We start from the raw sequence: 16,184 nt of genomic DNA on the forward strand, positions 1-16,184 counted from the left end.
TGTATTTCTACTATATTTATTTTATACTAAAAATATATATTTTAATATATTTTTTTTATAAACGTTTTTCACGAGGGATGCTTTAGATAAAAGAAAAAGTGATTTTTGTATTCCATTCATGCTCTTGAATATTCTAAAAATAATAAATTCCTGTAAAATTTTTTTTTCAGTATGTTTTCATTTACTCTGGATATACACAATCAATGACATATTAAACTTCTTCAATTACAAAAGTACATTGCAGGTAGTAAATTAGTAGTCATATAAAAATGAAATAAAATTTAGTCAGTGGTACAAGTTCCTTGTGGCCAGAAAGTATCCAATTATTTCAAAGTCATTTGTATTATTATTGAGTAAATCATATGATTGACTCACCACTATAATATATTGATGAAAATAAAAAGTAAGTTAAGATAATTGCATAAAACTTTTCATCATCAACATTTGCAAAATTAATTGAAAGAAATCAATAATTTCCATCAACTTAAAAGAGTATTTTTTTCAAGTTCATAGTTGTTTTTATCACATACATAGATGACTTCAGCTCCATCTCTTATTTTTTACTGTAATCTCACATTCGGTTTCATCAAATACATCGTTTTTGACAGAAATATTTCTATAGTAAGCCTAAAACCATAAAGTCTTTTATTCAAATCTCCCTATGAACTTGTTTCAATTTACATGTTTTTAAATAAATTGAAATTCAGTTGACTCAAGTTCGGACGGTCCAAGTACGCAGCGTATTTCGGAAGAAAACACGATTTCTATCAGTGTATCGTTAACGAGAACTTTAAAACAATTTTTGGAGACGAATTAGGATTTTTGAAATTACGAAATTTTTAGCCCTCTATTAAGGTTTCTAAAAACGCTAAGAACTTTCTATTTTGGGTTTCCAGTGTTTGTCCGTGAATTAAATTGAACGGACAATATGTTGACATTACCGGTTAAGGCACTTTTTTTAAAAATTTCAAAAATGTTAATAGATTTTGAGTTATTAACGAAAAACTGAGTGCCATTATTCTTATCCTTGATTTGTTAATAACAATTAAAATTTTTTATGGGCTAATACATCCTTGAGAATATTTTTTTGAGACGTAATTCCAAATCGAATGAGCTATTGCTCATATTTTTGAGAGCTTTATCAAAAATTTTCGCGTTTTTGAACTTATCGACTAGCCTAATAATTTTAAAATACAAACTCACAAATTGCTATACCACACTTTGACTATGATCAAAATCGATTTTGTATATTCGTATGAGCCATACTCATCAACTTCGTCCGATAATGGTTCTATAATTCACGTACGCTCGAAATAAGTTAGTAAAACATTCAGTTGCTCAGCACTATCAACATTGAATTGTGACTTAATGATACACTCATATGCATATATAACATCATCTGGTAGCACAAACGCTAGCGCATATAACATCCGCATTATCAGCACTATCACTATAAAAATTTTTCAACCCAGTTCCCTTTATTTCACGCCAAATACATTGCGTAAAATGAAAGAAACAACCACTAATATCGACACCATTGAAAGACTCTTCAGCAGCGTTGACAAATGCTCTTTCAAAATCAACCGTAACATGTTTGGACTTCATTTCAGGCGCTAAAATTTTAATCTCCGACAACATCCGTTTATAGAGCTTGACCGATTTTCCAGTAGTCAAAACAAACACCAACGGCCGGGTTTCATCTTTTATCTGCCATTGATGATCACCACTAACTTCACGATAATATCGGTATATAAACTTTTCATGGACTAAATTGTATCCATTACGTTGATTTTTTATCAAAGTTAGAGGAATGTTAACGAATACATCAATTTGATTTCACACAACGATTATGAAAAACAACAATAATTATGTCTATCGCACATGAATATTCGGCAAAGACTAAAGAGTATACAGCATGTTAGTCATCATAGTATACTTAGTCTCGGCCCACAACGATAAATAATCAATAACGCTATGAACATCTTTTGTAATCACTTAATCTTCTTATATTACAAATTATCGAAATTGTACAGTGATAAAAATTTCATAAATGCACACACAATGTAAACAATAGTCAAAAATAAATATAAATACTACAGATTATACTACCAATAACGGTAATTAATCAATGACGCCATTGGTATAAAAAAATTCCAAACAATAGAATATTTCTTTTCATTATACCGGCATAATAAAATTATAAAAAAATATATTTTTAATGTGGGGGGCTTCGCCCCTGGAACCCAGCTACCCCTTTTTACATCTGCGAAATAAATTCTCGAGACAATAATGTCTCAACAATAACATCTCAGACATAAATGCTAATTCTAGAGATCATACTAGCTGCGATAATAATTGTTTAGAGTTATGACTGATTTTTATAATATTGTATTCCAACATTTTTTATAATTTTTATTTTTGTTCCAAATGTTTTTTAAGATAACCATCGGCGTTGGGAGCATAGCCAATTTTAATATCATTGTTTGATAATGTTTGAGTTTTATGATTGAAGACCTTCTTTTTTTCTATATTGTAAAACTTTAAAATGTGAGTTTCTTTGAATTTGAGTTTAGATTATCTACAACTTAATCCTAAACTCCGCTTAAAAATTGTTCCCTAAGTAAAATTTAAACTTATTTTCCCAGACGACATCGTCAAGCTGAACTAAATTACTTCATTGCCTTTTTCCTGTAAATGTATTCCGTCCCAAGCCTACGTGGATATCATATGGTGTCTCCAGTTTTCTCTAAATAATTTCTAGCCTTTCTAATATCTCGCTATTTCCTCTTGCCTATCATTTCTCGCAGTGCCCCCTCCTACTTCAAGGGTTGTTACTCCTACAATTGTTGATTACCAATCACAATGTCACTTTTCCCACCTTTTCTAAACAGTACGATTTTACATACAGTTCAAGGGTCCTGAGGTACAAGGGTCTCCGTATACAAGACAAAAATAATAAGTTAGTTATCATCAAGATCCCAAACCGTTTAGTTGAGACTTGCCTATTTCTCATCCGTACCAAAATTCAAAGCAAATGCCTTTTTTTGATCAATTTATAGAAGCATTTTGTTCACTAATAAATCACATTAGTTATTATATTGAAATTCAAAATAAATAAACATTAATAAAATATTAATTTAACTTATTAAATTATTACAAGTGCATGAACATTAACATCTCACCCGCGATTGTGATAGAAAACAATAATAATTGAGATATTTTTATACAGAGACTTCTTTGTTCGAGAGCTATTATTAACAAAGATAAGATTGGTGAGATATTATTTCAGAGATATTATTGCTAGAGATATTATCAGGGGTCACCATTTAAAACCACGAGTCGAGGTCGAATTTTTCATCATGTTACAAACTGCATAAAGTTTCATAAAATTACATAAAAATTTATAAAATTTTACATAATTGCTATGAAGATTCCAAGCCCGGGAAAAATTTTTTCATGAAATTTTATGAAGTTTTATAAAATTTGATAATATTTCACAAAATTTTAACAAATTTTATGAAATTATACTAATGAAATTTGGTGAAATTCTGTGAAATTTTATAAAATTTCGTAGAATTTTATGCAATTATATATAATTGCATAAGATTCTAAATAGTTACATGAAAATTAATAAAGTTTTTATAATTGTTATTCAGGTCCCAAATTATTAGCATGAAATTTAATATATTTTTGTGAAATTTTACAGAATTTTACAAAATTTTAGAAAAGTTTATAAAATTTGAAAAAAACTTATGAAATTTTATCAGAAACCATGAAATAATTTTATGGAATTTCATAAAATTTTGTAAAACATCATAAAGTTAAATAAAATTTCATTAAAATTTATAAAATTTTACATTTTTGTTATGAAGGTTTCGAGGATTTTGTGGTATAAAATTTTAGATATTTTTATAAAATTTCATGAAATTGTATCAATTCTTGTGAAATATTATAAAATTCTATAAAACAGCGTAATTTTACATAAATGAAGTTTTGGCTTTACACGAAATGTTACGAAATTTCATTCAATTATATAAAATTTCATGAAAATTATCTCTTGGTTTCTAATTAATTTTTGATATTTTTACAATTTCATAGCTAATTACTAGTTTAATAAAACTACATAATTTCATGTCATTTCAAGCAATTTTAGAAATTAAAAAAAAAAAGTTTTACAACACTCCTTTGGATGTTGGTAGTAAATATGTAGAACTTTTATGATATTTTATATAATTTTAAGAAAACGTCGATTTCCGAAAAATAATCTTTTTTATACGCCCTCATGGCTCCCGGTACCCACGCCGGGAGCCATAAAAGCGTATGAAAAAAAATTGATTTTTGAAAACAAATATTTTTGACTCTGCTATAGATATAAAATATAATTAGGTCAATTTCTGAGAAAAAAAAATGTTATACGCCCATATGGCATCTGTAACGCGAGATGTTATATACCTCATTATGAAATTATGAGTTCCTCCAAAATTATATAAAATTTCATAAAATCTCATAAAATTATATTAAATTTTGTATGAAAGTTTAAAACTCCATATCTCGATAAATATAGTGTCTATTCATTTGCGATCACGTACGTGGCTTGGCGCAGTGGATAGCAGCAAGAACTTCAAATCAAAAGGACGTAGGTTCGAGCCCAGCAGTCGACAGGATTTTTTTGTCAATAAAAAATATAATTAGCCTGTCTCAGTAATGCTTTCATCTATTAGATCAATGCGTAAGATCTAATCGCAATTTTTTTTCAAAATCTAATATTTTTTTCGAAATATTAATGGTGATTTTAAAATTTCATGAAATTTTGTAAAATTTTATAAATTTACATAAAATTTTGTTAGGCCATTTTTTTTTTTTATTCATTAAATTTTCATGCCAAGGCACAGGCCAAATGGCAAGGTGAAATCATACAGATGATCTTACAGTAATATTCAAATTTGAAGTGATCAAACAACAATAATGTAATCAATTTAAATCAGTCATATAGACAACAATACAATAAACAATGAGAGATGTAAAGATCAATTATACACCGTTACAAATTTTGTGAATTAAAATCTAGATTTAGTACAACTTGTTCTTAAAGATCTCAATGCTCCCTGATTCAATCAGATCTAAGAGTAACTCTTTCCAAAGACAAATAACTGATACAACAAATGATTGCTCATATAGCATTGTAGAAAAGTACGGCATTTTAAAATTAACATTGTTTTTTTTAATAGCTGGTCTCTCGGATCGTCTTGAATCATTATCATCATTGAATAACTTACGTAGATTACGAGGTTTTCCAGATTTTTGTAATTTGTAGAAGTAACAAGCCATATAATATACTCTTCTTGATTTTACCAATAGCCACCCAAGAGTGCGACGATATGGAGTGATGTGTTCATATTTTTTAAGATTTTAAATTAATCTAATGCTGTTATTTACTGCTCGTTGGAGTTTGATGTCGTTTTTACTTGAAGGATCAGCTAAAACTACAATGCAATAGTCAATAAGTGGAAGAATAGTAGCTGAGACCAATAATTTCCGAATATTTGACGAGAAAATATTTTTCCTAAGTTTCAAGCTGTGCAAAGAAGCATTTATTTTTCTAAGTGTTAGCGATGTATGACTATTTCAAGAATTTGCCAAAGAGTTTGCTAGCTCAACGTGATCACAATTCTTGCTATTACGATAAGAGATTTGTTTAGTAACCACTTTAGGGAAATCAATCTTGTAGTCGCAGAAAAGATAGTCATGGCCGTCGATGAAAGGAGTTTTTGATTTAAAAAACGCACCAACCTTGGATTCAGCATCCACAATAATGACATCAAGCTATGAGTCAGTGTTGAGCTCATGGTAAGTAGCCCTTATATAGTATACAATAAAGTGAGGATTTTGAAATGAATAGTTTGAGATGATTTGAGGCGCTATCTGATTTTAATAAATCACAGTTTAAGTCACCAACAATAATTGAGTTTTTGAAATTAGGTGCAAATTTTGAATAAATATTGAAAAAGTCAAAAAGTAAATTTTCCTTTGGCCTTCTATAGATGCAATAAAGTAAGAGATGGACGCCAGTAGTTAAAGTGACGTCAGCTATAATATACTCGGGTTGGTTCAATTCGGTTGGTGCAGAAACATGTAGGGCTTTAACTTCAAACGACTTGTGGACAATACAAGCCAATTCCCCACCACGTACATAGCAGTCTTTATCATCACGTAATAAACCCCGATCTCTTCTGATAACAGTGTAGTCTTCGAGTGAAAAGATATTATTGCCAACAGTAGGTCTTAACCAAGTTTCAGCAAGAAATATGACATGTAGTTTGACCTCTGCTACTAAATCTTTAATTTGGGCAATATGATTCAGATAACTGTGTATAATTAGACTGAGAATTCTTAATGACGTAAGTTTAGTAGAAGTTTGATCATTTAATTGTTGTTGTAAATTGTTTAGATCACATACAGAGTTTATGATAATTTTATTAGTTCGATCATCATTTTTAACATAGATTACCCCTTTACGAACCCATACATATTTATAATTAAGTGCTTTAGCGTTATCTTTTGTCTGGATAAGTAATTTGTGAACATCAGAGTGTAAAAATTCATTTACATAAATTCTGCCATCCATGTTTAAGTTTGGAACCATACTGAAGGTGTTTTTGATGAGGAGATCTCTCACCCTGCGCTTGACGTCAATAATATGATCTCTGATTTCCGAGGTTTTCAAGCTAATAATACAAGAGGTCATTTTAGGCTTATCAATATTTTTCTTTTCAATCAGTGCTTTACTTTTTTTAAATAAGCGCACATTCAAAATGTCATTTTTTAGAGACGCTAAGTTTAGAGCATCAAATACTTTGTGAGACATCTCAAGTGGAGCTAAAGTCTCAGCAACCTGCTCAGGGATCCCGGAGATCAAAAGATCGGCAGTGGAGAGATTCGGTACTGAGGCTGAAGAATTTACCAATTTATTTAGTTTAGATTCAACTCTCGCAATGGAATTCGCATTTTCAGCGCATTTCTGAGAGTTTCCCTCGACTTCAACACTTAGAAAATCAAGTGTCTCTGAGAAACTCTATTAAATTCATTGAAACGATCGCTGAGAATTGCAACCTCTTCACTAGATCTCTTTACATCATCGGACAAGCGCTAAAAAACCTCGTTGTGACACTTTAAATTATCCAAAATATCTCTGATATTATTATTGTTTTTAATAGAGAGGTCAAGCAACAAATTAAGTTTGTCGTCAATGTTTAACTTGGCCCAGTCCGGTGTTGATGATTTGCCTGAGTCACTCATTTCAGCCGTTGGAGATGTCAGTATAACTGGAGAGAAAATACGACGGTATCTGAAGTTGCTGACACAGGTGGCATACACGGTGAAGAAACTGAAGACTTATAACTTGACCTTGATAAATTTATTCTTGAAGGTTGAGAGTTCAATGACTTTCTTCCTTCTATAGTTAGTAACAAATGTTTAAAAAACAAAACACAACACTTATCACGTGGTTTGATTTTAATGAATTCTTTCAGACAGCTTAGATGAAATGCTGAATTGCAAGTTGTATAGATTTTAGAAGTCTTTACCACTTTCTTGCATCTTACACAGGACATAACCAGATAGTCATGTATATGAATTTGAAATTAAACGAGTTTGAAGGGAGATATGCACTAGTGACACTCGAGGTAGTGACGCAAAGTTTGAAAAACGCTCCGTAGGCAATGTAGGCGCAGAGCAATGGTGTAACACGCCTCAACTTCAAACAATGGTCATTCGACTGCGCAAGTAATTGCACACAGCTTAAAAAATGAATTCAAGTAACTAACCTCCAATGTACAAAACCAAAATCACTTTTAATTATTTTAGCTCTTCTAGCATCCAGACAAATAACGTTTATGTCTTAAAATGAATATTGCATTCAGGCGCATGCAAAGAGCTAGAACAGAAAAACGCCCGAAGGCAAAAAAAGCAGAATACTTGCACAATAAACAGACAGAAAAGATATGCGTAGTTTTTCTGCATAAAATTTTATAAAACTTTATGAATTTTTATAAAATTTTATGAAATTTCATAAAATTTCATGAATTTTGATGAAATTTCGTGAGGCCATTTTCAGCATAAAATTTTATAAAAAAATTTGTTTAGTTTATCTGTGAGTAATTTATTTTATAACAATTAGTACAGCTGTGATGAATTTATCTGGTGCTGGTGAAGGTAGAATTGCAGGAATAGAACTAGAAGTTGACGCTGGATTGCAACTGGAGTCAGTTCACGCAACGTTTCTTGCTGACGGGCATGCACGTTGCCAAATCTGCTTCGAAGTCTGCTTGGCTCGCTCACTCGTACTTGTATGCTCGTACTCGGATGCTCGAACTCGCGTGCTCGTACTCTCGAAAATCTGCAAATCACGTTAGGTGCCAGTGAGATTGTCAAACATTGGGCGTACGGAGAGACTGCGATAAGAGTCATTGATCTGAGAGTGAATGAACAGTTCTCAGGGATCCACGACTGCGATGGGAGTTGTGACCCTGAAAGCGAGTGATAGTCCTCAGGTATCCACGACTGCGTTGGGAGTCGTGATCCTGAGACTGATTGATAGTTCTCAGGCATCCATGCCTGCGATGGGAGTCATGGGTCTGAGACAGAGTATTCTGAGAGAGGGAAGATACGTGCATAATCTTCCTGATCTCTCATGAGGATAGCAAGAGAGCGGAAACGTGAAAATAAGACCAGCAGTATGGGAACTGCTGGCTGAGCAATAGATGTAGCTTTGAGTCTACCCGGAGAAGGCATAGTTAATGTGATTGACGTACCAACTTGCTAATTGTAATGAAAAATAGCCAACCCTTCGGCTGTAAATTGCACTGTATGCGCTCCCACTGTCGAGTTCGTAGCTGCGTGCTGTCACGTATCGGGAGTGATGATAGCTGATGACAGCTGATAACTGCTACCAGTCGATGAAAAGAAATATCTGGATTTGCTGGAGTAAACTGCAACCAGGAATGCGCCAATTGCACCGATCGCTACTTGTGAGTGAAGCACTTAGCACTGAGTTAATGATAACGCAACACATAAATTGAATGAGACAACTTATGAGAAATATGAATGCTGTGAGATAGAAAACCAAGATCTGTTTACTGCGATGGATCGGAAGGAACTGGTTTCGTTGATCTGGGTCTCAGGACTCGGTGGTTGAAGAATTATAAAAAAAAATACTCGACTGTACCCGAGTATTTTTCCGTTGGAAAAATCCAGAATATTCTAGTCCAAAACAACGAAATTATTGTTGAATATTCTTTGCGACTGAAAGCAAAGTTAAAAAAAAAACTTAAACTAGGAGAGAGTTGAGATATTCCAGATGTGGACGTCCCGTTTAAGCACTACGTTGTACCCATGGTTTATGGCCCCAGCGAGTGCTGCAAAGTCGTAAGAAAAGGGTTCTCGGGTTGCCTGACTCGAAGGATGAGTTGTCAAAATTAAAAAGTTTAGGTAGAATTTTTACAAATTCTAAGAATACTTGAAGTATAATATTTTAGCATTTTATTTAAAAATTTAAATGACAAAATGATGTATTTTTATGTTGAATTATTCCAACAAAATTTTTTCCCGGGTAGCTAATGTTAGCAATCAAAATACGGCTGTAATGAAAGAATTAAAAATAATTCTTTTAAAATTATTTAATATTGTCGAATATTTGTAGTTATATTTATTGTTTGTCAAATATTTATTGGATTTATGAATAACTATATCATCCTATATTCAATCACAATTATATTTGATTACATTACTTACTATATCACTGAGAGAACAGTGAATGGTTGTGGTAACTATAAAGGCATGAGTGTGAAAAAATAGTAATCTTAACTATTACTTATAGTGTTTTATACTATACCATAGTACCCGAACCTATTTAAAAATAATAGTATCAACTAAACATTACAATCATTTCTTATTTAATTATGGTAACTATTTGATATTATTTCTCAGAACTTGTGATTCAGCAATAATAATAACAATACGATTTTAGTTCACTTCTACAAATAAAGAATGAACCAGTGACTATTTTAGTTTGTTTATCATCCAATAGTTCCTGTAACTACTTTTAATAGTCAACGCAACTACACTAACAAAGTAGTCACCGTATTTCACTAGGCATAAATAGTTTCTCCAACTACTAATAGGTAGATTGATTGAACTGTGATACGTTACTTTAATTAACATAATTACTGAACGACATTACTCAAAACTACTATGTTCTTTCTGTAGGTCATTGGAAGTGACTGCTTAAATATCGTCATGTTCGCTCGTATCACGATATATTTACACGATATAGATACAACGTATTACGTAAATACTTATTTTTGAGCAAATTATTCAACATAATTGTGAATAAATATATAAAAAACGCTGATTCAGTAATTATTTTGCATTTTGAATTTTTAAACTCTAACATAAAACGTAGCCCTTTTGAGCTTTAAAAACTCATTGAAAAAAGGGAAACTAAGGTATTTTCGAGCTTGAAGAGCTCGAAAATGTATTTATACTAATGTTTTCGAGCTCTTGGAGCTCTGTCATCGACGATATCTCTCGAACGGATTATCTAATTGAGACGGTTAACGTAACAATCGGCGCGTTTTATTAAGTTCAAGAGCTGATAAAATTTTTTTAATGATTGGTTCAGTCGCTTAGACGATATTTGCAAAAAACTGTTTTCTACGATTTCTTTCGTCGACGATATCTTTCGAACGGATTATCCGATTGAGACGTTCTTGGCGGCAATCGAAAGCTTTCATCGAGTTCTAGAACTGATAAGATTTTGGAATTGATCGATCATCATACTCAGCGCCATGTCAGATATTACTCAGTACTATCTTACATATGACACTCTTACATGTTACCCAGTTCTATGTACATAGCAGCCAGTCGTATGTCAGATAGCAAAGGTTACTGTTAAACATATTACCCACTGCTATCTGCAGGTAGCGCCTGCGTCTCTGTTTACATATTACTGGTTACTCTGCATCGTAGTAGTGGCTTTTATGTAAGATAGTAATGAGTACTATCTGAGATATTTTTTCCCGTAACGACTTGAACAATTCTTTTTAGGAATGGCACTAGTATTTATTATTGAGAGCGAACAAATAAAATTATTATCCTAACTAAATTAATTATGAATTACTCAACAACGTTTACGTATTCAAATATATAATTATATCATATGAAAATAAATTTTTTTCATTTATTATAATAAATTTATTATAATAATTACTATTCCTATTAAAATAATAATGATTAATTGTAATTTAATAATAATAATAATTACGAGCAACCTGCAGTCACTACGTGGCTGCCTAAATATCACTACTAAATTTATGAAATGCGCAGGAAAAAAGGATTTCTTGTCGCAAAGAATTTAAATTCGCACCAAGAAATTTTATGCATTATGAATTAAATACAAAAATTGTCTTGGAGTGAGAAAAGATTTGTTTGGTCAAGAAATAATTCCTTGCACCAAGTAATTTTTTCTAGTTCTAAATAAATTTTTGTTTTTAATTCACAATGCAAAAAATTTTTTGTAGTAAGCTAAATTTTTTTTTAGGCGAGTAAAGATTTTTTGTGTTAATGAATCCTTTTTTCTCTATGCACACTTTTTTGGCTTTGAGAAGCTTCCTAAAACAAAAAGGGAGTATAAAAATTTGTCATTTTGGAATAAGTAACGTGATGTAAATGATATAGCTATATATTCAGTGATATACAGTCATATTTAGTGACAGTATAGTTAAAATATTAATTTATTTGAAGAAAATCGTATTTTTTCTTGCGTAATTTAAATGTAATTCGAATGATATAGATAAATCTATGTATCTCAATACTTGGCAATTAAGAAGAGTTTAAACTATGAAAAGGCACAAATTCAAGTCAAGACCTATCTAATGATATTAATTTCAATAATATTAACTAGTTCTATCATATAGATATGGCGGGAACAAAATTTTCCTTATTCTTTTAATAATATAAAAATAGATCATTATTTTTTATTATTATTATCATAATAAATTTATTACCATAAATGAAAAAAATTAGTTATATCATTATTGTTATTATTATTATTAAATTTATTATAATAATAAAAATAAAAATAAAAATAATAATAATAATAATAATAAACCAGTACTTGTGGTCAAGTAGATAACACTCTTGTCTTCGAACGCAAGTACTGGCCAGGCTCAGGTTCGAATCCCACAGCGAGCAAATGAATTATTTTACACAAGTTGATATAATGTATTGATCTGTGGGATGCGCTCCATACAGCCGCCAAACTGCCACCTGTCTGCAATCTTCACCACTAAAAAACACTCCGTGATTGCAAAACAAGTATGGAACAAGAAATAGGAATCGATAGCTAATAATTAGACATATGGAATAGAAAAAAAAAAAAGATGGCCAAGATATATAGTCCGAAAAAGTTTAGAGCAGTTCGTTAGAAATATATTTACCCTAGAAAATAGGGACTTAAAAATTGCTTGTAACGTAACCTAAAGACTATGTAATGTAAATATGTAAAGAATAAAACTGTAGAAAACGGAAGTTATACAGTTAAAATTGCACAATTAAAATTAAAATTTTTTCTTAATAATAATAATAATAATAATAATAATAATAATAATAATAATAATAATAATAATAATAATAATAATAATAATAATAATATAATAATAATAATAATAATAATAATAATAATAACAATAATAATATGATTGAACATTATATTAATATGCTTAAAAGTAAATTCTATGGTTCAGTCAATAACCATGATAAAATACTACTTTATTCACGACATACAACGCTCGATAATTGAACTCTATCGACGCGTGAGTAAAAAAAAAAGTTTTGTTATCTGCTCTCTAAACTACTAGTTTCTCTTCCGCATATTTACTTTTTTGTTTTAATTATGTGAAAATATTTTGACTAGTGACAAAAATAGTCATATCCAAATACTGCAATAAATGAAAGGAAAATAATAATAAATAGAAAATTTACGACATCTGCAGTGTATACATCTATGAAGATGGCTTGATGACTTCTATTGTGTTGCATTGTTCGCTTTATTTGATATTTACCTCATCATAACTCGTTCTAATTGTCAGCAGGCCGAGATAGTGCTTTCATTACCCGCGGTATTGTCTTAACTATCGTATTATAACAACCAACCAAATTACTCGGCGTCATTCTTTTTAGTGACTTTAACTATCGAATTTCAAGCTTCACTATTTAGGACCAACTTAATCATAAAAATGTTACCAACATCCTATTATTGGAAAAAAATTTCTGTTAAACGAAAACGATCAATGAAATATATTTTGAATTATCAACTCTTATGTTTTCAGTTTTATTAGTCGGAGTAATAAATTTTACGGCAATATCAGAAAATATATATATATATTTATTCATATAAATTGAATAAATTAATGAGAATCTATAGATATGTAATTCCAAAATAATATTTTTTTAAATTTATGTGAGAGATAAAAGTGATTCCATTAAATATTGTCAGTTCGGTAAACCAGTAACGATATACTTTTTTTTTTTTTATCATAGCTTTCGTAGCCATAAATCGAAATTTTAAAAAGAATAATATCATCGTCCATATACAAATAATAGTTTTATATGTATGTCCAGATACTCCGTCATTTGCCATAACACGTTTACCTGGATTTGGAAATCCCATATTCGAGGGGATGGCTGTTAGTTTAAAATGCGATGTAGACAGCAATCCATCCAGTTTACCAATTTGGCAGTGTGGTAAGTAATACTTTTCATGCACAGAAAAAAAAATTTTCCCAGTTGTGTTTCAATGTATTCATAAATGAAGCTGTCGCACTCGCTTTCAAGCTTTCACAGCTCGATGAACTAAATAAATAGATTAAAAGCTGTCTTTTGAATCCCTCGTAATCCGCTGTTATTATAAAAACAATATACCACGCATACAAAAAAAGTTTACAAATAAAACAATAAAACATTATAATATATTTCATTATCCGTTCAAATAATACAAAAAAAAGATTTTTTATAATGTAAATACAAAAAAAAATTGAAAAACGCAAAAGTGCATAGCTTAAGCATTCATGTTATATTATGAAATACTCAAGTGAATTAAAAGGTTATTGCAAATACAACAATTTTCCATTGAAAACCTTTACATTATTTTGATTTTCAACATATTTTTTTCTATCAACTGTTAATTGAAAAAAAAAAATCTGATTACCGCCTGACCCTGCAATCCAGCCTCGAAACTTTCCGTTATTTTGAAGCTCAGGGAGCTCGATTACTGTCAAAATATTTTTGAGCTCGTCAAGCTCGAAAATAGTAACGTTGCACATTTGGTTGCGAAAATTCAAGTAATAAAGAATAACAAAATAAATAATGAAGTGAATTTTGTTATTTTTTTATTTAGCATCAGCAATACCATTCGAAATAACGAACTAATTTTGGTGTTTAAAGTAACATTTGACGCAGTTTCTTAACCACTAACGTTCAAATAAAAACTTTAATCAATTAGCTCAATACTTTGAATTTTATTAGAAAAAAAATAGTTTTTCGCAATTCTTTCTAAAACGGTTTCTCTTGAACGAATAAAACGATTTTGATGGTTGAGCCCTGTTTAAAGAATCTCATAGAATACAATAAATTCTCATACATTCCTATAAAGATTTTATAAAAATGAATGAGTTTAATGAGAAGTGCTATAGTTGATTTATAGGGTCTCATACATACAGCTATAAGAATCTATCGGTTTTTCTAAGTAGAGAGATAGCATTTGACGCAGCTTATAAATTTTCAGAGCTGATTAGATTTTAGAAGCAATCCATCGAGTCTATTACAAGTTATCTGAAAAAAACATTTCGAAAAAATTTTATTGCATGCCTTATGCGCGAGGCGCGCAGGTATGCTCTACTCTCGCCTAAAAATCGTGATTTCGATTAAAACGTGATTTTCATAAATTAAACGAAAAAAATTATATACAAAAAGCATGTCGAGATAAATAATAATAACTACAGAACACGCTAAATAAATTTTCTTATCGATTCAATAAGATTTCTCAGGAAAAACTCGTTTTTCTGTCGAATTAAACGAATAAAAGCGTGATATCTATAGGAGCACTGGGCTTGATAACACCATAACTTTGTCAAAAATTAACTTCACGATTTGATTTTTTTTTATTCCTTAGGAAATTTGCTAAGACCCATGTGAAAATTGTGTGTCAAAATAATTCCGTTTCAATACAATTAATTTTTTCCGACTGTCAGTTCAGTGAATTTTCTGCGATTTCGGCAGCCCTACATATGATTTTTCATAAAATAAGATTGAAATAACTATGGACTAGCAAAAACTATACATACATGATGGTATAATTACTAACTGTTCTATCATCTGTTAAGATTTTTTTTTTGGCTCGACCTACAGAGGAGATAATACCACTCACGGGAAAATTCCAACAAAAAAACGAATAATAAAGAATGAAATCGTAACCGTAAAGCCTCAAACGAAATAACAGTCAAATTCCGTTATCGATTTAATTTTATCATATAAAATAAAAGATAAAAGTTCGTTCGCTATTAACATTAAATTAATAGAATTAATAATAAATGACTGCACGTTTTTTATAATCATTTAATTGAACAAAATAATTGCATGTCTTGAGCGTGAACGCTATCATTTACGCATTTTTATTGTTTTATTGCGCTTAAGACACGCTCGTTTAATTTTCCAAACTTTTTCTGGAATATCTCCGAATGCACTTTACAGATTATGCTTAATTTCTTATAAACTGTTGGAATTGATAAGCCGGTTCAAACGCCACCACAAAAACCCCGAATCGCTGCATCTGTTCAAAAGTTACAGAATATTTATATACATCCGTACACCACATACATACACTCGTATAAAAATTTTATATAATTATGCATCACCTCCATCCAATTGTATATAAATAATATATAACTGTATACAGTTATATAAAATCTTTTTTCATCGGGTCGGGAATTTTTAATTTTCTTAGCGGGATATTAAAATTGTTGGAAAATCTACACGGAAGAAAAGGAACTGTAATAAATAAAGCTTGATGTGTAATAATTATAATATTTTTAGCAATCAATATTCATTCAAACAGTGAAATCATGGTTTCA

General features: G+C 30.5%; 1 protein-coding gene across 1 annotated transcript in view; it reads left to right on the top strand.

The window, feature by feature from the left end:
- The window catches only part of LOC103569172 (hemicentin-2), an 838,835-nt gene that overhangs the window by 772,168 nt on the left and 50,483 nt on the right, over positions 1-16,184 (top strand). The window contains exon 6 of the mRNA XM_053740875.1: positions 13,678-13,800. Within this exon, the coding sequence (XP_053596850.1) occupies positions 13,678-13,800 (123 nt within the window). The remainder of the gene's footprint in view (positions 1-13,677; positions 13,801-16,184) is intronic.

Source organism: Microplitis demolitor, chromosome 7 (assembly GCF_026212275.2).
Source record: "Microplitis demolitor isolate Queensland-Clemson2020A chromosome 7, iyMicDemo2.1a, whole genome shotgun sequence".
Classification (NCBI taxonomy): domain Eukaryota; kingdom Metazoa; phylum Arthropoda; class Insecta; order Hymenoptera; family Braconidae; genus Microplitis; species Microplitis demolitor.